The sequence below is a fragment of the Mya arenaria genome, chromosome 6 (assembly GCF_026914265.1).
Source record: "Mya arenaria isolate MELC-2E11 chromosome 6, ASM2691426v1".
In the NCBI taxonomy this organism is placed as follows: Eukaryota; Metazoa; Mollusca; class Bivalvia; order Myida; family Myidae; genus Mya; species Mya arenaria.
Window position 1 is genome coordinate 29,981,952 of NC_069127.1, and position 22,555 is coordinate 30,004,506.

General features: G+C 34.9%; 1 protein-coding gene across 1 annotated transcript; it reads left to right on the forward strand.

The window, feature by feature from the left end:
• Nucleotides 1–7,784: 7,784 nt before the first annotated feature.
• LOC128237691 (sodium- and chloride-dependent GABA transporter 1-like) lies at nt 7,785–20,805 on the forward strand. The gene is made up of 14 exons (XM_052953277.1): nt 7,785–8,294; nt 8,481–8,612; nt 9,200–9,363; nt 9,669–9,727; nt 10,865–10,997; nt 11,312–11,446; nt 12,110–12,213; nt 13,430–13,554; nt 13,915–14,027; nt 14,547–14,678; nt 15,228–15,327; nt 16,106–16,206; nt 17,464–17,640; nt 19,086–20,805. The coding sequence occupies exons 1-14, from the start codon at nt 7,982–7,984 to the stop codon at nt 19,233–19,235; spliced, it is 1,938 nt and encodes a 645-aa protein (XP_052809237.1). The 5' UTR covers nt 7,785–7,981; the 3' UTR covers nt 19,236–20,805.
• The last annotated feature ends 1,750 nt before the right edge of the window (nt 20,806–22,555 follow it).

Sequence of the window (22,555 nt, forward strand, 5' to 3'; positions counted from 1 at the left end):
CTGTTTATGAAGCACCCATAGAAATTGCCACATAATTAATGTCAAACGAACATATTACAGGTAAAACATTTTGACAAGCTACTAAATAACTCGTCCTGTTTCCCCCTACAAAAATGCAATGAAATGTCTAGATAAAGTCGTTATGATAAAGGAAAAACCAAGAGAGAGAAGTGATGCACGGTAAAAGCATCTAGAGAACAGATCAAATTTGTTTGTCTGCCAGAGACACGTGAAGAGTTTCCGAGATTGGAAATACTGATAGGAGATAGAATCATAGGATACTTGGTTTTCTAAAAAAATATCAAAACAAATGAATGCGGCCGAAAAAAAGTTAGAATTTCAGCAATCGAATGGAATGGACTTAAATGCAGTCGAAATAGGAGCAGGGTGTGAAAACTCAGACGTTAATCATGATGTCGAATTGGACGTTACTGTTAGCAACGTGGGAGCCACGAACAATGGGGACTATTTATCTTGTTCCAATGACTCAACGGGACGGGAAGAGGTTAGGGAGACGTGGTCAGGGCGGTTTGAGTTTCTTCTCTCTGTTGTGGGTTACGCAGTCGGTCTTGGTAACATTTGGAGGTTCCCGTATTTTGTAAAGCGTAATGGCGGTGGTATGTAAACAAGACATCTTAAATATATTCAATACAGAATGGAAAACAGTTTGATATATTATTGACTATAGTTTAAAGTGAAAAATCCTAATGGATCGACTGTGCTCAGTCCAAAACAGTCGCTATTCTGTCTTTTTTAACTCCGTCTATTTTATTTTGTCTTATGAGAGAGAGTATATCATTATGGGAAGAAAATATGTTGTGTTTATTAAAATTGATAGTTGGTTGTTTGTGTTCATTTTAGTTGATTCTTATATTTGCACTGTTAATGTATTTTTGGCATTTACCTTCTGTTGTTGTGGATAATCAAAAAGTCGTTTTCCATTTTCCAATGTAAGTGAAGCAATGGAATGCTTAATGCCAAGCAATGTTAAAAAAGTAGGTATTTCTACATTCAAAATAGAAACTATTAGGGCAATGTTTCGTTGTGAACGCTGCAAAATAAGGCCAGTTTAAACACAAATTTGCTTTTCCTCAATTTGTCGACAATAACTCTAAATGAAAACATAACATTGAAACATTACGGTGAAAAAACATGACAGTTATGTTGATTTTTACTGCATTGTTTTTACTTTTATCCATTAAAAGTATTTAATTCAGTAATTTTAGCGACCAGTGTAAATTGGTAAAAATAATTCGTGTGTTGTTCAATTTGATTTGTACATCTTATTTATATGACTCTAAACTTTAATGCATTAATCAACATAAATGATACTTATTCACATCTTAGAACTGAAATACGAGTAAATAATACACTTAAACTTGGTTTTATCTCAGATAATTACTTGTCCACATCGGCAATCAACACAGTGCACGAGGGACAATCCGAGGGTAGCCGAGTACCTAAATAGTAAATGGATATATGTAATATGGGGTTTGAATTTAAAAACGATAAATCTCCCAAAGGAAGATTTTAGAAAATGTTGATTTCAATGAAAGGCCGTATTTCGGTTATTGTTTTCATAGAATAACTCTAGCATCACTTGTAGCTTTGCCATTCGTGATGGATAGATATGTTTGACCCTTTTACTGAAATCAAGAAACATCTGCTAAAGCATCAACATTCAAGTAAATCTAGCAAACTGAAAGCCCTGAAAAACTCTTTTTGCGAAAAACCAATGTTACAAATAGCCAACATAAAAAGTTAAAGCGATTTGTAAAAACCACGAACTGATATGTGAACTGCCATTAATACCCTGTATCGTATAGAACTCATCACATTTCGACAATAGGGTTTTTACAGCTGACCCCCTATGCACTTACTGATATACCACTGTATCACTTCGTTAATAGTTAAGTTCGGAAGGGTAGTGTGCTTTTTCTTATAACAATCACATTTTTGCAGGTGTTGCTTTGATTCCTGATATTTTTAGTCTCGTGTGGAGGACCTCTTTACTACATCGAGGTCTGCTTTGCCCAGTTCTCTGGGAAGTCCCCCGTTAATGTCTGGGATATATGTCCGTTATTTAGAGGTAAGTTGTTTTGTTCATCAGTATTTTCATGCCCAACAACTACTTGTATGGACCGGTTAGTAACATATCATTATATTTTTGCTACTCATTTTTTGCTAAGAATCACCTGTCCTTTTGAGTGTTTCAAAACATATTGCTATTTAAAAAAAAACTGATGGGCTATACGGTACAACAATAATATAACAATAATAGTTCGACAACATAGAGTTGTGTTGTTACAAAAGTTAGTATCAACGTAAAGGACGTCTTAAAATAACAACAGAATATAATAGTAATCTAGAACGGCATATCAAAATTAAGATCTGATGATATGTAAGTAGTAGGTTAGGTGAGCCGTTTCACATCTTCATCATCGTCAATTTTATGTAAAAAAATTACCTATCTAACGCCTTTTAAATTTGTAATAATCTCGCTTTGGATCCGTTTCATTTGGGCCGGTAACACTACCATCTTGTTAATCGCACTTCAAGGGATTACCTCCCTTTCCCTGAGCCAAGACGCCTTTTGTCACTTTTCAAAATGTTACAATGTATTCAGATGGTGTAATTTGACAGGAGAGGTTATGAAGTTTTTACATAAAATTCAACCAATTTCACTTATGAATTAAAATTAAAAATATATTTATAACAGTTTATGATGCTCTTTTGAGAACACTTTGTAGTGCATATGCAATTATTGCCTCCTAGCTTAAACGTTCTCTCTGAACACGGTCCTTAGGTCATCGCTCCCAGATTCCAAATGCAACACTAGTATAGGGTACTGAAGTGATCGATCCCAGATGTCCCTATGGTATCCTGGATAAAACTGTACTGGTGAATACGGTACAGAAGTGATCAATCCCTGATGCCACTCTGCTATCCTGGATAAAACGTTACTTGTGAATACGGTACTGAAGTGATCAATCCCAGATGCCACACTGGTATCCTGGATAAAACGTCACTGGTGAAACCGGTATTGAAGTGATCAATCCCAGATGCCGGACGTCAACCAAGTTTTATTTAAAATATAAGAAAATATATAGGAGTTTTGACCAAAAATATAGGAGGTTTTGGCATTTTCGGGGCAAAATATAGGAATTTTAAGGTTGAAAAATCGACATTAAGAGGTATGTAAGTGAACATTTACTTACTTGTTTATTGGCTTTAATCATAGTATTTGTGTTTCACTTAACCCACATTCTTTAAAGCGACTGTACACCAGATTGGCACCAAAAAAGTTTTTTTCTGTAACGAATCTCAGGACAATTTTTTTTTTACTCTTTGATATCATAATTGTAAAAACAAGAAGCTCAAGAGGGCATATGCTCTACTGGCATGGATCTTGTGGTCATATTGAATCCTACGTATAGGTAATTGGCAACAAATATATAGTTCACTTTTAGTGTTTGGGTTTAGTGTTTTTAGCTTAACAAACGCTTCATGTTCAACATCTGAGGACAGAAAGTGTTGTAAGGTGATTAATTGCATGAACTATTTTAATATGTGCCAAGTAAAGGTTATCTGAAGATAAAACATATTTGCTTTCAAAACTATACTCATGGTCAAAATTTCGTTTCTGTAGCTTTAAAAATAAAATAAAAAGTTGGTCAAAAGATCAAAGTCAAGGACATCTGAGGACAGCATTGATTCTTGTTTGTAAATATATTCACTATTTCTTGTTCTGTAAATTCAAGTTTCAAAAAGAATTTTAGTTATTTGAACTAAGTTTATAAAGCCGGTTGCGCTTAAGTTTTATGTTTTATCAAGAAACTGGGGCCTTATCACACGCAGATTTGAGTGAATGGCAGAGGGTCTTAACAGTCAACAACGCAACCTTTCCCCCACCCAACCCACCCCACTCCCTCCCTGCAATCGTCAAAGTGAACTGCAAAGGATACAACAGATTACATTATTTGAATAACATTTTCATTCTTTCAGTCGGCAATGTTGTCTGAGTCATCTCATTTAGACCCTTTTTTACTAAATTAACAAGCAGGAATTTTGACACAATGGCTATTTATAACAAATTTGACCATGGGATTGAGTCTGAGCAAGCCAGTACAGTTTGACTTACCATTTTAGTTAAAGGTCGCTTAACGGCGATGTAAGTTGCACCTAATTTTTTAAGGTGCAGGTCTAAGAAAAAACATGCCGGTATTAATCTAGATGTGCACCTTTATTTTTGACATAGAGGTGCAGTTGTAATTATGAAAGAGGAGCACCTAAATGTTATGGTTTTAAAAGAAAGGTACGACTCTATATTTAGACCAGCACGTATGAATATAGAGGTGCACATCTTAATTAGATACAGGAGCACCTGTAAATTAAGCGGATTTTAGTAACATTCGCTCAACAAGCCATATTATTTCATGGAAAGGGTACAGTCCTCCCCATCCATGGTTTTAGTCGCAACTCTCACTCAGCCATGGTGGTTTTTGCGGGATGGGTCGTCTCTCCCACACCCTGGACTATTTAGTTACAATATTTCACACAATCTGTTGCCCACAGCAACACCATCAGCCCGCAACCGTCAATTCATCAATCAGAATCTCGCACTCCACCATGGTTTTGCTTGGTAAGAGGGGAGACCCCTCCAACCTTTAAGTAACTCTCTATTACACTGACACGGTGTTGCTTAGCAGGACAACCCTGCCACACCATTCCCATCAGTGTTTTTAGTTTTAATCTCTCAGCCCTGCTGTTTGTTGAGAGGTGTTGACGCCTTCCATCCTTATTTTCAGAATATCTGAAATGGCCATGATGTTGGTCCGCACCCACCCTATCACTTTTTTCAGTCACAATTTCTCACATAGTCATAGTGTTGCTTGGCATGAGGGGACTTCCCTCCTGCAGATTCCCCGGCCAACTTTTGAGTTAAACTCTGGCACACAAACACGGTATTGCATGGCAAGACGGAAAACCCTCCCCATCCATCTTCTTTGTTACAATCCCTCACACATCAATGATGTCAGCCCGCTAGCTCCCTATCGACACATTCAGTCACAATCTCTCATCCGCCATACAATAATGAGCGATCGGCGTTTTTTTTTAATTTTTTTATTATTTTGACAATTCTTATGTATCCCTGTCACGAGTCTGCCATAGTAAAAAAATCGTCAAACGACTCATAGACGGCCATTTATGTTGACTAATCCGCCATAGTGTTGCTCCCGCACTATTTATTTATAATCTTTCACACAATCTGTGCATCAAAGCAAAACCTATCATCTTTACAGTCACAATCACTCACAAAGCCATGGTGTCGGACCGCATCCTTCCATTTATCTTTTCATAATTTCGCACTCCCCGCCATGATTTCGCTTGGGAGGAGGGGATACCCATCCCGCATCCCCATCCATCCCGCACCCTCCCCGCCCATCTTCTTAATTTAATAACAATCTGTCGCACAAAAGTGATGTTGCATGGCAAAGGAGTTCCCCTGCCACACAATTCCTATATATCTTTCTAATTTCAATTTCTCAATAAGCCGTGTTGATAATTGAAAGGTGTTCCCATCCTTTGATCTAAGTCATATTCTCTCACTCAGCCATGGTTGTGGATTACAGACACCCCATCCATCTTTTCAGTGACAATATCTCACTCAGCCATAGCGAGTTTTGAACTGGTCAACTGCATGTCGAAAGTTTTGAAATCGATACTTTCATTCACTGAAAGTGTTTTTACAAAATAATCATACCTGTACATGTACGTGACAAGCTCTACTATGTGTACCGATGAAGTCCATGGCCGTAATTAAATCGGTAATCAAATAGGATAAATTGTTGGCAATTAATATCCGATCAACAATATATATTGTCAAACATTTAAAAAGTATTGTAAAATCTATAATGACAACTACTGGAGAATAAACTACCATAAATAATGACTTACGTTTAGAATGGTAAACAATGCGTATGGATATCTTAAATGAAAAAGTGAATACAAAATATATATCTCCGACAACCTAAAGAAATATGATTTATTTGCCTTTGTTTATTTACCAAAACTATTCATAATAATTGTTTAAAGTATATTTTGAATTATTTTAATTATTACTTTGGCGGCTATTTCGCATCTCGTAGTTTCAATTTTCATGTGAATATATTCTTCACGAAAACTACCGAACGCAGTTTCGTCACGCTGTGATGCCTTTTTGTCCGGCATTCACGCGCTCAATATAGTTAATGAACAGAAAAATACTGGTTCCATCACCTTTACGTCTTTTTTAAGGCTCATAGTGGTTGCTCTTTTGAAAGAACGTAGAGCTAAGTTTATACGCGCATACATGTAGCCTTAATAGGGCTCTGCCGATCTTCGCTGGGGTTAGAGCCCGTTTTAACAAATGTGTCAATGCAAGTCATAAAACAGGAGTCCCAGTTGAATTAAAAAAAACACACTAAATTTTAATAGGTTAGTGTCACCTTGCTCATACTTTGATATCCACCTTTTGTAAGGCGGATAACGTACATTCTGTTGTTAATGGTTCACGATTAACTATAGGAAACAAACAAGTACAGCCATTCTTAAATATGTTCATAAGAAGTGTATTGAATTGCTATTCAAGCAACATTGCTATTTGTTCTTATTAATCCAATAATCTGTAGGTAGTAATCCGGCTTATTTATAGGGTAGCGTTTAAACCAGCCTTTCGGTAGAGGTACTTATTCGCTACAATTTGATATCGACTTTTAAAGGTTGTGGATCATGTACAAGTCTGACAGTCTAAACAAAAGTGATCAGATATCATTCATAATTGAGGGTAAGTTTAACATTTAGTACTTTGATCAAAATACGTGAAACTTTGTTTCTAACTATAAAAACTGTCCTAAGAAAATTACGGTTTCAATTGATGTAGCAATTTCAATCAAATAAACAAACAAACGCACATGCACATAGAAGCAAAGAAACGGGTAAAGATACGTTTTACAAATTATTTTGTTGCACCATGGTAGTCATAATATTTAATATTACTGATCATCCTTTAGGTATTAGACGCGATACCGGGCCAATCGAAGTACTAATTCTTGACAATTGACGACAGTATATGACCCTTCTCGCCTAATATCGACCAAAGTCGACCAATACGAGTTTCTGCCGTTTAGATAGGCTTTTAAACTTGCAAAATACGGGATAAGAGGAATGGACCAGTTTCGTTGGCTGTCGAAACTCGCCCTTATATGAGAATGCTGTAAATGTTTTAAAAAGGCAGCCGCTTTGTTTTCCGTCTTACCGACTGTTTTGAAATTGTGTGCCTTGTTTTTTCTTTATTCAGGATTGTTGGGATAAGAGTGAGGTTTGTGCACGTAAACTGGTTTAAATCCCTAGTAAATTAACATTTTACTGACCGTTCCAAAGCGGTACCTTACAATCCTTGATAAGCATACCTAGTTTTTTTGTATGGTATATAAGCACTGTGTTGTTTGTGGAGTTTTGTGCTGTCGTTCCATGTTTCTGGTTTGTGATTTTTTTTGTGTTCTATGTCTTTGGCGTTTACACTGTGCCATTAAACGGGGTTAATGTTTAAACATTTGGCTACTGAGCTTGTTTCTGTAACCGCCAAGTTCTATTATTCTATATATACCACATGAACTAGACGCATGGTGTGTTTCCAATAGATTAGGAAACGGCAAACCATTTCTCGGATGGCCTGTAACCATATCATGAAATGTGTTATATATCATCTTGCCTTTAGTCGTTATAGTGATGAAGGCGAAGTTGATATTCCGAGATGAACAGAAAAGGCATCCGGCAAATGGAATAAAATTGAATTATTAACAAATCGTAAAAATTCTTTACCGCAATATTTAGTTATCTGTTTGTTTTACAGAAATATGCCAGGCGTGTCCAACTAAGTCATGTCTGATACAAGCTCATCGGCTGGATATGTGTTGATCTGTTAACATAACAAAAGAACATGAACACAGCCGCAAACAAGTTAGAACTTCAGAGATTGAATGGAGTGGATAAAAATGCAGTCGAATTAGGAGCAGGATGTGAAAACACAGACGTCAAAGATGATGTCGCATTGTACATTTATGTTAACGACGGAAGTGTCAGTCACAGTGGCGACTATGCATCTGGTTCTAATGATTCTAGCTCAACAAGACCGGAAGCGGTAAGAGAGACGTGGTCAGGGCGGTTTGAGTTTCTCCTCTCTGTTGTGGGTTACACAGTGGGGCTGGGAAACATTTGGAGGTTCCCGTATTTTGTAAAGCGTAATGGCGGAGGTATGTATACACATTATTTCAAATATTATTAGAACAGAATGCATATACATATATTGATATAACTTAGGAGCAGTTTTGTTTGCGAATATAAAATGCAATACTTATTACTTAAAACACATGTTATTTAATAATCTGTACGAACATTGAGTCTCAATAATATTATTATAAAAAATAACCTTGTTGCAGGCGTTGCTTTGATTCCTTTCCTGCTATTTCTGGTCTCGTGTGGAGGACCTCTTTACTACATCGAGGTCTGCCTTGGCCAGTTCTCTGGAAAGTCCCCCGTTAATGTCTGGGATATATGTCCGTTATTCAGAGGTTCGTTGTAAAGAGTGTGTTTTCGTCAGTATTTCCATGCTTAAAAGTATTTGTCATGACCGATTGGGTATATAGTATTATTATTTTACTTGACTTTTGCTTAGGATGATTATTGTTTCAAAATAAATAGCTGTTATAGGAAATATTAACTGCTAGTCTATACGTAGTTAAAAATTTAATAAGACAATTATTGTTCGACCAGATAATTACAGTACTAAGTGAATTGACGTCCTAAAATTAAGCCAATTTAAATATCAAAATATACTAGTACTTCAAATCAAATTGAAATAAATTTATTTCGTAATCGTGAGTTAGTCATAATACAAGACTGAAAATATAGATTAATTTTGCAATATCATATATCTTAAGTCAGTTGTACTTGAATGATAGCCCTTGACTTGACAGAATCACTTGATAAAATAATTTGAATCAATTTCTGGTAAAATTCCTGTACTTTTATAACAATGTATGCTGAAATAAACTAGCCAAAAACACGGGACACATAGCATCACAATAGTTTCTAGTCCTAGAACATAAACACTAAATTAGTTTTATTGGTACATTTTGTGGCTACTGCTTTTTTCCAGGAATTGGGTTTGTGATGGTTGGATTATCCCTTATGTTCATCTGGTACTTCGGGGCGTGTTTTGCCTGGGTCATCTACTACCTTTTTCACTCCTTTCATCCTAGGCTTGCTTGGGCCACTTGTGGTCAGCCTTGGAACACGGATTTGTGCATAGGTAAAGTTAACATACTCTAGAAAAATATAATTATTATTGTTGTAAAACTATTTTGTCATGTAAATACGCTTATTGTAAATCTGCCCTTCGACGCTGAGATAAAAGACAATTATTTTATATATAATAAGAAGTATGCTAGTGGTATTGACAAAAATACCTGCCGATTATATACTTATTTTAACCATTTCATTGCGCATGCCGGTATGCTTCACAATTATATCAATTACTTGCTTAGTAATGTGATTATGTTTCGTAGATTTCTAGCGACCAAATTATTTCAGATGCATCAACGAATTTGACGGAAAAGAAGTTGTAGCTGGCATCAAACATATCTGCTAAATTTAAATTTTCTACTTCGGCCACAGAATTTTGGGAGTAAGCGAAATCTTTATGTATGAGAGCACAATGATTGTATTACACACGTTTTATTAACTATTTAGTATTTACACGCTGTTGTGACGAAATATAAAAAAAAGAAAAGTGTCGATACGTTGCTTATATTTTCAACCAAAAGCAAAAATCAGAGCAATTGGCAGTTGTTACTTCGTAAACATCTTTTTACGAACGTTACGACTACCGTCAATTGAACAATATTCAGATAATCTTGTTAATGTAACATAACGCAAGTGGAAACTAAATGACATTTGCAATTTAATTGATTAAATTCTCTTTTTTTTTAGTTTTAATTATAATAAATGTATCACATGTGCTACTAAAATACTCTTAAATGTTGCAAGCTCACATACGAGTTCCTTTAGTCTAAAACAGAACATGTTTTCCAAAATTTATATAAATTTACAGGTTCTAATGAAACTCGACTGTTTAAATGTTAAATCTATCATAAACGGTTTTGATGCGTTTTCAAGTGAAAAGCCTAAAAATGAAAACGGGAACAAAGATCATTTAATAGAAAAACATAATATCTTTTGTTTTGTATGTTTAGATACAGATGCTATAGTTTATGTTTATGTCTTTTTTTAAACGTTCTCTTTCGCATTGTTTTTTGTTGCATGCGTTTCAATAGTCCACGTATAGGTCTTCAAAACAACGCTAGTTAGTCTTTAAATAGAGTAATTGAAGCCTTTGAAACAAGCTAAGTATCCACACATTTAACGAAGATCTTAATACTCAGTCGTATTCAGCTCAACGCTAAGGACAGAACGGTAGGAACGTATAGTCTAGTTAATTTTGTGTAGGAAACAACGATCGAAAGAGGCAAAAGGAATAAAATCACGGTTACAAATGCATGGTAAAAATTGACATTGCATATTTTGCGAAGCATTTTGCCACAACATTTTGCAATCATAGATTTTTGAAAAAATATTTTTTACATACTCTTCTCCAATGCATTTTGACACATTGTGATTTGTTTTTCTTTCATTGTATCGCTTGGATACATTGAATTCATTTATTCTCAATTAGTTTGACTGACCCCATAGGCATCGTTCTCGCTGTCGAGGCCACAGAAGTCAAATTTGCTTTTTCTATTTATTAATTCGGGTTGTTTCGCAGGAACAATGTATTGGCCATGTCGCGTGGTATAGACGACCTAGGATCTGTGCAGTTGCACCTTCTTGGTTGCCTGGCTCTCGGATGGCTTGTGGTGTACCTTTGCCTCTGGAAAGGTGTCAAGTCACTTGGAAAAGTGAGTAAAACATTTGATTAAGATTTTGTTTTCAAATTAGCATGTTAAATTACAGTTCATTAGGCTAGTCGGCTGTTTTATGGGGATGTATCACTTCGAGATCCTTGTTTACAGAGACCAAAACTTTAAAGCGATCATGTAAATTCACACAATGAATGTGATGTGATTAATGATATCTTTTCTACGTTGTTCAATATTTATGGTTATAACAGCCCTACTTTCAAAATGTATTATTGAGTTGATATGACTGATACAACGTTTCCATACACGTATACATATTTCAATTTCGAATCGTAACAATACAACGTTTGTAGGTTGTTTACATAACGGCGACATTGCCTTACGTATTGCTGACTGTGCTCCTGATTCGCGGCGTGACTTTGGACGGTGCGGTTGATGGAATTAAGCACTACATTTATCCAGACTTAAGCAAACTCCTGAAAGGACAGGTGAAACAATTCTATTACAATTATAATAATTATTGTATCATCGGTTCTGTTTCCTTTTGGTATTATCAAACGATTACTGTTGGGAAAAGAATGATGATTGTTTAATTATCCTGGCAGTTTTGCCGAAAGTTTGATGGCAAAAACACGTCATTATAGCATTTATGTAATCAGTGCCTTTTGTGCCATTGGACATTGTTAGGAGTTGTAAGAGAAGAATCGAGTTATAATTATTAATATCACTACGGTTTATCAAACATTTTGTTTTAGCATGTTAAGCGTATGATTTCTTTCTTTGAAACTGTATCTTGTATTAGTTTTAAAACAAAATCACAAGCGCAAACTATTCATAATTGAGTTTATTTTGTAAGCGAAACTTTCACACACTTCTAGTAAAAAATAACTGAATTCACATCAATAATTATTGTAATAATACACGAGCACATGCCGCGAGTTTTTAATTTAATCAAAGTGTTTGTGGTGAAGTTACTGTTTTGTACCATGGCAACGTTAAGTAACTAAAGTGTGTATCAGTAAGTATCGCTGTATTTTATCCGCACGATACTAATTTGACTGTTCGACACTACCACTGTTAAAGATTTAATGTACAAAAGAAAACAAAGAAAGCATTTAAAGCTTGATGTTATTGATCTGATAAACCAACAGTTATGGATCGAGGCTGCGGTGCAGTGCTTCTATTCGCTGGGACCGGCATGGGGAGGTGTCATCACTATGGCTAGTTTCAACAAGTTCAACCATAACGCATTCAGGTAGCAGTATACTCCTTGGTTTCAATCCCTTTACATGCTATATGTATTTATTCAGGAAAAAAAGTCATTCTTGTTCGGATATACTTACTAATATCATAAATTATAAATATTCTAAAAGTAAAATTGATGTCCTTATCAACATTATTTTTGTCTTTAAAGTATTATAAAGCACTTTTTTAATATATTGGGTATATTATGATAGGACGATTTTCTTGTGACCTGTATCACGTCGAGTTAGGTGTGTAAGCACGTATCCGCCGAGACCGCAGGTCGAGACGGATACATATTTACTTACCGAATGAGACGTGATACAGGTCTCCAGAAAAGCGCCCTATCGTAATATTCCATTTATAACATACCTGCCTATCTAATTATTCCTTTTTAATTTTCGGTTTCAATTTAATTTAAATTGACCGCCATCTGTCAATGTCAAAATATGGAATGGCTTGCGCGTATGAATGTGTTACGTACTCTTGTGTTGTTTTGAAGTCAAGGGAGGTTACTACAGCGAAACGAAGTCAGAAATTACAGAATTATTTTTATTGAGCAAAACAAGATGGAATTATTTTACATCTTAGCAAAATTAACAAATTGCTAATACGAAAACAATTATTAAATGTCACAGCATTAAAAGGGCGAAGAAAAAATACGGTACTTATTTTACGTGTATACACTAATCGTCATATCATGTAGACGTAACGCGGCCATTTTTTCACAAATTGAATATTCGTGGGATTATTTGACGATCAATTAATGCAGAATTGAAAGAAGTTCGTGAGTCAATCGCTATTTCTATCGATGACGCGAATTCGCCTTCTTTGTATTGGCGAGCCGCTCATGTTGATGATAATGCTACAATTTATGAACTTCGAAATGGCAAACAACAGGTTGTCTAGACAAATTGGAAGTTTTCTCTGCTTCGTGGCTATCCTCATGTTTTTGAAGAATCAAGTTCCTGAATATTTACATGCTTCTTGAGCCAAAGTAGTTCCGAGGCTACACACGGTACTCGCATTATACGGAATCAGAAAACGACAGTATGGTGATACAGAATTTTTAATAGGCGTGCTGTATTTTCACTGTTTGATATGGATAAGGAAATTGATAGGCATATAATAAAATGAATTATCACTTATCTTGGAAAACATAAAAGCCTAAGAACAACGTGTTAACCAATTGCTTTGTAGCTATATTTTGAATTATTGATAATTTTCAGGGATACGATGATCGTTTGTTTTGCGGACGGGTTTACGGGCTTTTTTGGTGGACTGGTTGTTTTTTCAGTTCTTGGGTTCCTTGCCAAGGAAACCGGCGTCTCAATTGACGACCTTCCATTTTCAGGTAAGGCCATTGATAGATTTATTAGTGCAGATTGATGGAAATCTTGGATTGAAATGTTTGGTTTCAAAGTGTTCAAACAGACGAAAGAGTTTTGTCATTTAGCCTAATTTGAGCTGGTTTATCAATAATAAAATCTCAAAACGAATATTCATTTTCTGTTAGTTGTGTTATAAATGTATTATACTAACCGGATTAAGTCAATGATATGTTTCATCCAATTTGAGATCATTTGTGTTAGAAATTGTGACACTTATAGGTTTATGTATGTTTATCACTTTAACTACAACTCAAAAATGCATTTCCTCTATTAATTTATAACAGTTAACTAATGGATCACACACCGTAACTGTATTGTTGCAGGTGCCTCCCTGGCGTTTATTGCCTACCCGGAAGCACTGAGCAGACTTCCATTACCGAACCTCTGGGCAGTCCTCTTTTTCATTACCCTCATTTTAGTAAGCGTCGACACAACGGTACGTTGATAGATCGATACCATTTTATTGGATTGTAAAAGTAAACCGAAATATTTATTATTTATTTAATTTGCTTATCAATGTACATGATGATAAAAGAAGTATGTCCCTTCTACAAATGACAATTTTCAGTATAACCTCAATAACCGTTATATATAAGTTTTTGTTAGGAAGCGGTATGTTTGGTTTGTACAAGATTTTATTCCGCTATTTACGTGGACACCAAATGTTGATTCATCATATACTGCCACGTTTTTGAATCCTTTCTGAATTAGCACTTGGAAGTACTTATTGTTGGTGATCCATTTTAAAAGCTCGTATTCATCAAACATAACTGAACATTGACAGATACGGTCCAAGTGATATCTTTGTTGTTTTTTCATTGTCCACTATTCGGTTTACATCAGTGTGTTTCATTGTATTACTTAGCATTCATTCGATTAACAAATTGAATAACTCATTTACTTAAACATGCTATGCATGCTGTTTTCATCGGGTTAATACTTACACTTAATTTAGTTTGGGACGTTTGAAACGGTAATAAATGCGATCGTTGATTATGATTTCCGGCGGCTCCATCGATATCGCATCCACATCACCTCTCTTCTTACCGTCCTGATTATTGTCGGCAGCATTCCTCTGTGCACTTCGGTAAGGACATAAATTATTAAACATTGACTGTTGATGATGAATGTGTTTTGGTTAACCGTAAAATTGTGTAGTATATTTCATTCCATGAAACTCATATTAACAATACGGCGTTGAAAAGGAATATCAGAGCGTGTACTACTAAGTTGATTCTATTAAATATACTCGTATTTTTCATTTAAGGAGCTCAGACGTTATCTACATAAATTTCCCTATCATAAATATGACAATTGAACTTTCACATATGTATGCCTTATTTGACTGTGTTAAATACAAAGTTGCTAACATATGATTTAATTTTTCAAAAAGCAAAGGTATTGTTGTATTAAGAAAACATGGATTTCTTAACCAAACTTTTGAATATTTTATCTATATAACGTAAAATGTTGTGATAGCGAAACAGGCAAAATCATACGATACCACCACCCGTGTTCCTTTTTTCATACGCAGATTAGTTTTTTTAACAGTATGCTATGGAATTTTGTTATCAATACTGATAATCATGATGACGCTTTCGCAATTGATACAATTCATACCGGGGTAATTTTCCAGGGAGGATACTACATCTTTATGTTGACCGACTGGTATATCGCAACCTTCTACATCGTGTTCGTTGCCCTGTTGGAGACGATTATCATTTCTTGGATATACGGTAAAGTGGGAAGAAAGAAAAATGACAAATTATTGTATACTTGCTAACGTTATGTGATTGAGTATAATAAATCTTTTGATATGGACGATGAAATACTTTTCGCAATACACACCCTAATGCTGTGCCCCATGTCATACAATACCTAACGTAGCACTAGTGCGCATTTATGCGCAAACCAAAACATGATAAAAGGGAAAACTACTACGTATTTTAATTGATATTTTCCTATTGAATATAACGTCGATGCTTGTGTCAAATTAAATCGTGATTAGTTAACACAGGTAACGCGAGTTGACAACAACCCTCCAAAGTGACGGTCGAAAATGTTGATAATTTGTTTTTGTATGGTAAAGTCTTATAAACAAAACTGATATTTGATTTGATTATATTCTTACTAATAATAGTAAGTATTTAACATCACCTCCTTCATTTAGATGAAAGACAAAACTGTTTGTTTTCTCATGGCACCTACCATTATTTTGCTTAAAGTAAAACAAAAATTCTATGAACAGGACCATAACTCTTTTTCCATAACGTAATACGTATAAATGTGTTGTTTGATACATACTCATTCAAACCAGTGACGTAGCTAAATGGTGCAGAGACATTTCTAATTTATTTCAAACAAACGGATTAATTGTGTAAGCACTTACCATTGTTATCAATGGAAAACATCAATAAAACCGAGAAGGCTTTTTCCTACAGATTGATTAAGTTTGTGCTTTATTGCGATTCTCTTTTCAGTACGTGTGTAAAAGAATATTCATCTTTTTTCCAGGTGCAAACCGTTTCAGCGAAGACATCGAGATGATGACAGGCAACCGACCGCCTCTGTTAGTCCGAATAGTCTGGTCATTGGTTATACCGATATTCATATCCGTAAGTAGCTCGTGATTAAAGTTGCAACGAAATCTAAATCTGTTCTGAAACCATCGGGTTACCCTGAAGATATGGGAATACATACTGTTGTTAATCATACGTTTGTATCGACAGTGTTTCATTGGTCAAGCGAACGATCGGCGGAGCATACTTGATATCATATTTCATGGGTTGGGGTATTCCCCTACTCATTTGCATGATCTAGAAATAGCGCACAATTTATATGCTATTTCACATATGAGTAGAAGTAACTAAAATAAATCTAGTAAAATACTTTCGGTATCATCTATTTCCGGTATAAGTATCACTGATTAATTGTCCGGAAGCAGCTCTTATATGATGTTTTGCTCGTTTGTTTTTGAGATAAAAATGTCAAGATATAGTCATCCCCTTGATGTAAGCGGCGACACAGTTACAACAGTTTTAAAATATGCCATTACTCCGAAATTATTCAAAATGTTCAAAAGAAACATTGGAACAAATTTTGCCACAGACAAAACGCACATGTAATGCTAATAAATATGGATTTAGTACTTGTCGAGTTAGTCCCTTGTTCAAATAAACAGACTAGCGTCGCACTCATTCAGCGATGCTCCTGTTTTTATTTCTGACTTACTCTTAATTACGATGTAAAGATATTTTATAAACAAGTATATGAATATTTAATATATTGTGACTTCATATTATTTTGGTATTAACAAGCCTTTAATGTGTCGAGAAAGAAATAATAAATATATGTAAATATAAAACCAAAAAAATATATTTTGTCCGATTGCAGTTGAGCAGAAATAGAAAATATTTTTTCAAGTAGTTTTTTTTACATACTGCATGTTGTTATTAGTAAGCAATATCTTTTTAAATGATACTGAGGTTACTTTGGGTCGCCAGGAAGCAAAATATAACATTACCAACGGCTCGATGATATCTTTTTTTTTAAATTATTGGGCCTGTATCCGACAACATACGTTTAGACTTTGTTTGTTTGTCAATGTATTGCACCATCATCATATTAACTGATGTGTATTAATACCACTTTTATTGTTTAGAAAAAAAATCATTCAGATTTATAACGGTGTGATCAGTGCGAAAACACAATTATTATCTGCAATTTGATCCATGAATATCTTTGACATGTGATCTTTTCATTTATGCTAAGCTTTTTGTTAATAAAGTGATTGCCTTTTTGCCTGAAATATTATACTCATTATGGTCATACATTTGATATGTCTTATAAGTAAATTATACATTTTCCATAAGACCATTCTGATTACCTCGGCGATCAACTTCGCCGCGCCGTCGTTCGGCAAGGGGGGCTACCAGTACCCGTACTATGCTGTTGTGCTGGGTGACGTGCTCGCCTTCGCTCCGCTGATCAGCATTTTTGCTGTGGCAGCTGTTTTGGTGTTTATTAAAGGCACGGGCACATTAACACAGGTTTGTTTCCTCGTCTTAGATATTATTTAATATATCAAGGATAATTTTAAATTATAAGACAAAAATATGAATATGCTACAAATGTAAATGATAGAAAACTTAACGATACAAGACCGGTAGTCAAAACTTGACTTTAAACTTGACAAAACTTTAAACTGGTTTAACCCCCAAGTAAATTTACATTTTACTGACCGTTCCAAGGCGGAACAACTAACAATTCTTGATAAACGTACCCATTTTTTATTTAAGTAATGAATTGCGTTCATATCCCCGATAATGACATGAACCCCGCAATTCATTCCTTATATTTACACCATTAGTTCAACATTTTATTCAAGAAACGTAAAAAAATACTTCATTTCATTTCGGATTACCATTCAGTAATGCTTTCTTACCCATTCTGTAAATAGGACGACCCGACTGTTACCTGAAACATTTTTTTTTCAAATGACGTCATAATAACGCGGAAAAAGATCAACAACTTGAAATCACTTTTAAACTTAAAATTGAAACACTTTTGGCAACAAAACGTCTAAAATATAATAACTTAGCACTTTCTAAAATGTTGATTTATATTCTACGGGACATGCTGACACAATACAATCACTAAAAAGATCAATAGTTTTCTTGTATTTTGTTATTGAAAGGCAGTTCACTTAAGGATTGGAAGTTGAGGTGTAAATATATATAGTATGAATGCACTGCGCTATTTGTGGTGTTTTGTGCTGTTCTTCCAAGTTGTTTGTGAATTTTTGTTTTTATGTTCTATGTCTTTGGCGTTAACCCAGTGCCATTAAACTGGGTTTATGTTTAAATTTTTTGCTGCTGAGCTTGTTTCTGTAGCTTTCCACATAACTATTGAGATATAATCCATGCTAATAGACACACAGAAAGAGCACACACGGCACTGAACAGGAAACACATAGAGACCACACACGCATCAACACAGCTTTATCATTGAAAGATGAGATTATCGCCTAAGCGGTCAGTGAAAAACGCGTTCATTCTGACATGAGTTCAATTGGTTTTTTAAACAAGTTTTTTATGCATATAAACTCAAACCTCATATGAGCCAATACCATTTTATATACGATAAGAATAAAGCAAGCCAACCATAGAAGCAAAATAATTGATCATATAGCAGAACGAAAAAAAACAAACTGATGAAAGTGTAACAAATGTAGGATTTATCTGTCTCTAGAAAACAACCAAGGCCGGAGCTCAATCCATTTGTTCTTGTATGTTCAGCAACTCTTTTGGGCGTACCGATATGGGTTTTGTCCATACGTCGATTGCTTTCCAAACTTATCCCGACCAAAGGCATTAGCACACTATTTACATTAAAGTATACAAAAACCAGAACATCCTTTTAATGTTTCAACCTAAGCTTTTTATAGTCATACTATTTCGCATCATTAGAAATGACAAATTAATACCTTTTACAGAAAGTCTGCCAGCTAACACGAACTTCTAAAGGATGGCGCCCAAACGACAAGAAAGCCGAGCAGATATTCAACAGCAAGTCCTATACATACCGGAAAACACTTCTAGAAAGAATCAAATACGATGTGATAGGGTGGCCGTCGAACTCTTAGCAGCATAAGATTCTATTGTATGACCATTATGGTCATTTTAAGAAGTCAAATGTGTGTTGGTGTCTTGGGGATTTTATTAAAGAAGTTGCTAAATTAACTTAATAACATATACTATCGTATATCAATGCCTGGGTTATTATGATTGTATATATGAGTGTTTTGTTTTAATAGCCTACACGTCTATATACATGTTGCTGTTGATGAATATTATTGACTTGCTATCATCATCCATTTTCCTTACTGAGCATACGATTGATCTGGTGGTATAAAGATTGTTGGTTCGTGAGCATCAGCAGTACCTTCTCATTACCTCTCAAAAGTACACTAGTACTCCGTAGTATTCCGATTTCATTTGACAGAGAGTTACTTCAAAAGGTAAAAAAGTGTGCCAACATTTTAAATATTTCCATTCACAAATGTTTTGTGGCTTCTTAATTTGACATGATTTAAAGATAGTAACATAAACTTAAATTCGCTTCCTAATTACAATTAAAGTGCTGAAAGCGTTGAAGAGTTCTGATTTGTTTAATAATAATTATGTTCACAGGTAATAACAATCGAATCCAAAACATCTTTTGAGTGACCTGTGCCTGTCATAGTAAGAATAAGAAATGTTAATTGATGGGTTTATAATACAATTAGAAATTGACAACGGGTTGGCAGTCAAGTACTACTGCTTCCAGTTGGGAAGGTGTTGCAGATAGGAAATCCTCATTCATTTGTTCTATCTCTCCCAGGTTAAGAAAGGGTACGAAACGTTATATTCACTTTCACACTTTCGTCTTCTTTTTGTACCAGCCGATTTGTAACGGCGATTTCTTGACATCCGGGGACAACACGGGCCCGCGCTGTTAGCTTTTACCCAGACAGAATGGTTTCTCCAAAAGCCTTAGAATTCGTGTATAAATGAGTTCCTGATTTTGAATATGATTTGGAAAATCTACATTAACGATAGCTGTGATTTAACTACTTCATCATTATAATTGTGTTCATCATCGTCAATTTTATGTAACCTGTTTGCTTATCTAATGCCTTTTTAATTCGAATTAATCTCGCTTTAAATCCATTTTATCAGGGTAGGCAACACTCAAATATTGTGCATCACACCGCAAGGGATTTCCTCCCTTCCACTGAGCAAATATGGTTTTGTCCCTTTTCCAATTGTTAAAAATGTACCAAAGTTGAAAGTTGACACAACGATTTACTATTGCTAATGAAAACACTCTTTCTGTAAAATGAATATGGGCTATTCCACAACAATACCTATATTCAAGTATGATTTAAATGAAGATCTTAAAATTTGATATTTAGACAGCCAAAACATTTTAGGTTAATCTTCCTGTTTTCAAACAATGGTATCAATCATATATGAAGAAATGTGACGTCGTTCAAATAAAATGCTAAAACTTGAGGTCATTTAAAAAACCCCATCTATAACGCATAAAATATAATTTGTGGATTGCTCAAAGATATAAGTTACCAAATATTTTCGAATGCTTGAAATCTATTTTATTATTTTGGCATACATCTCCAATCCTCTTTGCAGTGTCATTTTGCAGTTTTGTATATGTTCGAGAATTAAAAAAATGCATGTCACTGATGATTTGTTCAATTTCTCTTTTTCACTCTGTTAGGGCCTTGGTCCCTATCCCCGGTTACAATTTGACCACATCCTTAAGACTGCTGGAGCGTGTATCTCACATACGCAGCGACCCTGTTTCATTGCAAAATTAAAAAAGTGTCATTATTTGTAAAATATGTTATGTGTGTTCTATAACGTTTTACATTCGTTGCTTATTTCATGGAATTCTTTTTTTATGTCTGATAAATGTCAGTTTCCCTATCAGCAAAATGTCAACCTTAGGGCTGAAAGCTGCACTCTCACAGATATACCATTATTACAACTTTTTTTATTTTTTGTCTTGGAAAGAGCAAATTTTTAAATAAATATCTGCAAACCAATAATATATGATTGTTGACAAAAAATCAGATCGTAGATTTACATATTGCCGTTCGAAAATTAATGTGTTATGGCTTAAACCGTTAATAATTGTTTAAGAAAAATGCATTAAGCATCAATTTTTTAACATAAATATAAAAATCTGCGATCTAATGTTTTGTCAGCAGTCTTATATATTCTTTATCGCAACGTCAAATTTTATGCACGTTAATAAACGCTTGAATGGCTGAAATACACAAACGAAGTCCTAAATCATGACAATGTGATTTCATTTGGGGTTTGCGATGTCTGCCATTTTGGCGTGAATTCTGGCGTCGGTCACATGACAATTCAAACTATACATCATGATGTACAAAACACGATTATCTATGTCCGTAAGGCGATGTTAACATTGCCATGTTTAAACATTTGCTGTTAACTTAACAAGGCAATGGAAGCATTAAATTGTTGAAACAGTTGTTGTTCAACTGAAACAAGGCGATGTCAACATCAAATTATTGAAAAAGTTGTTGTTCAACTGAAAAATGCGATGCAAACATTAAATTGTTGAAACAGTTGTTGTCCAACTGAACGAGGCGATGTTTACATTGAAATGTTGAAACAGTTGTTGTTCAACTGAACAAGGCAATGTCAACATTAAATTGTTGGGGCAGTTGTTGTTCAACTGAACAAGGCGATGTTAACATTAAATTGTTGGAACAGTTGTTCTTCAACTGAACAAGGCGATGGCAACATTGAAATGATGAAACAGTTGTTGTTCAACTGAACAAGGCGATGTCAACATAAAATTGTTGGGACAGTTGTTGTTTAACTAAAACAAGGCGATGTCATCATTGAAATGTTGAAACAGTTGTTGTTCAACTGAACAAGGCGATGTCAACATTGAATTGTTGAGCAGTTGTTGTTTAATTAAAACAAGGCGATGTCATCACTGAAATGTTGAAACAGTTGTTGTTTAACGGAAACAAGGCGATGTCAACATTAAATTGATGAAACAGTTGTTTTTCAGCTGAACAAGGCGATGTCATCACTGAAATGATGAAACAGTTGTTGTGCATTTGAAACGAAAGTGATTTTAAAACCATTGAGCCACTTGCCATATACGATTCGTTTGAATGTTACCTGACATGTTACATTATTCCATTTGTCGTCTTCCTCTGTTCTTTAAACTGGTATCCTGAGAGCATTTGGAACCACCAACATTGCTATTTTTCATTCAAGATTACACACGCATATACAATATCGTAAAGGGTGAGAGGGAAGGCAAACCAGTTTTCTGTGTATAACAGCCCGGTTTACAACCTTGAATGAAGAATACACGTATGCAAGCGTGTTTTTTTTCAAGCCGCTCATTTATGCG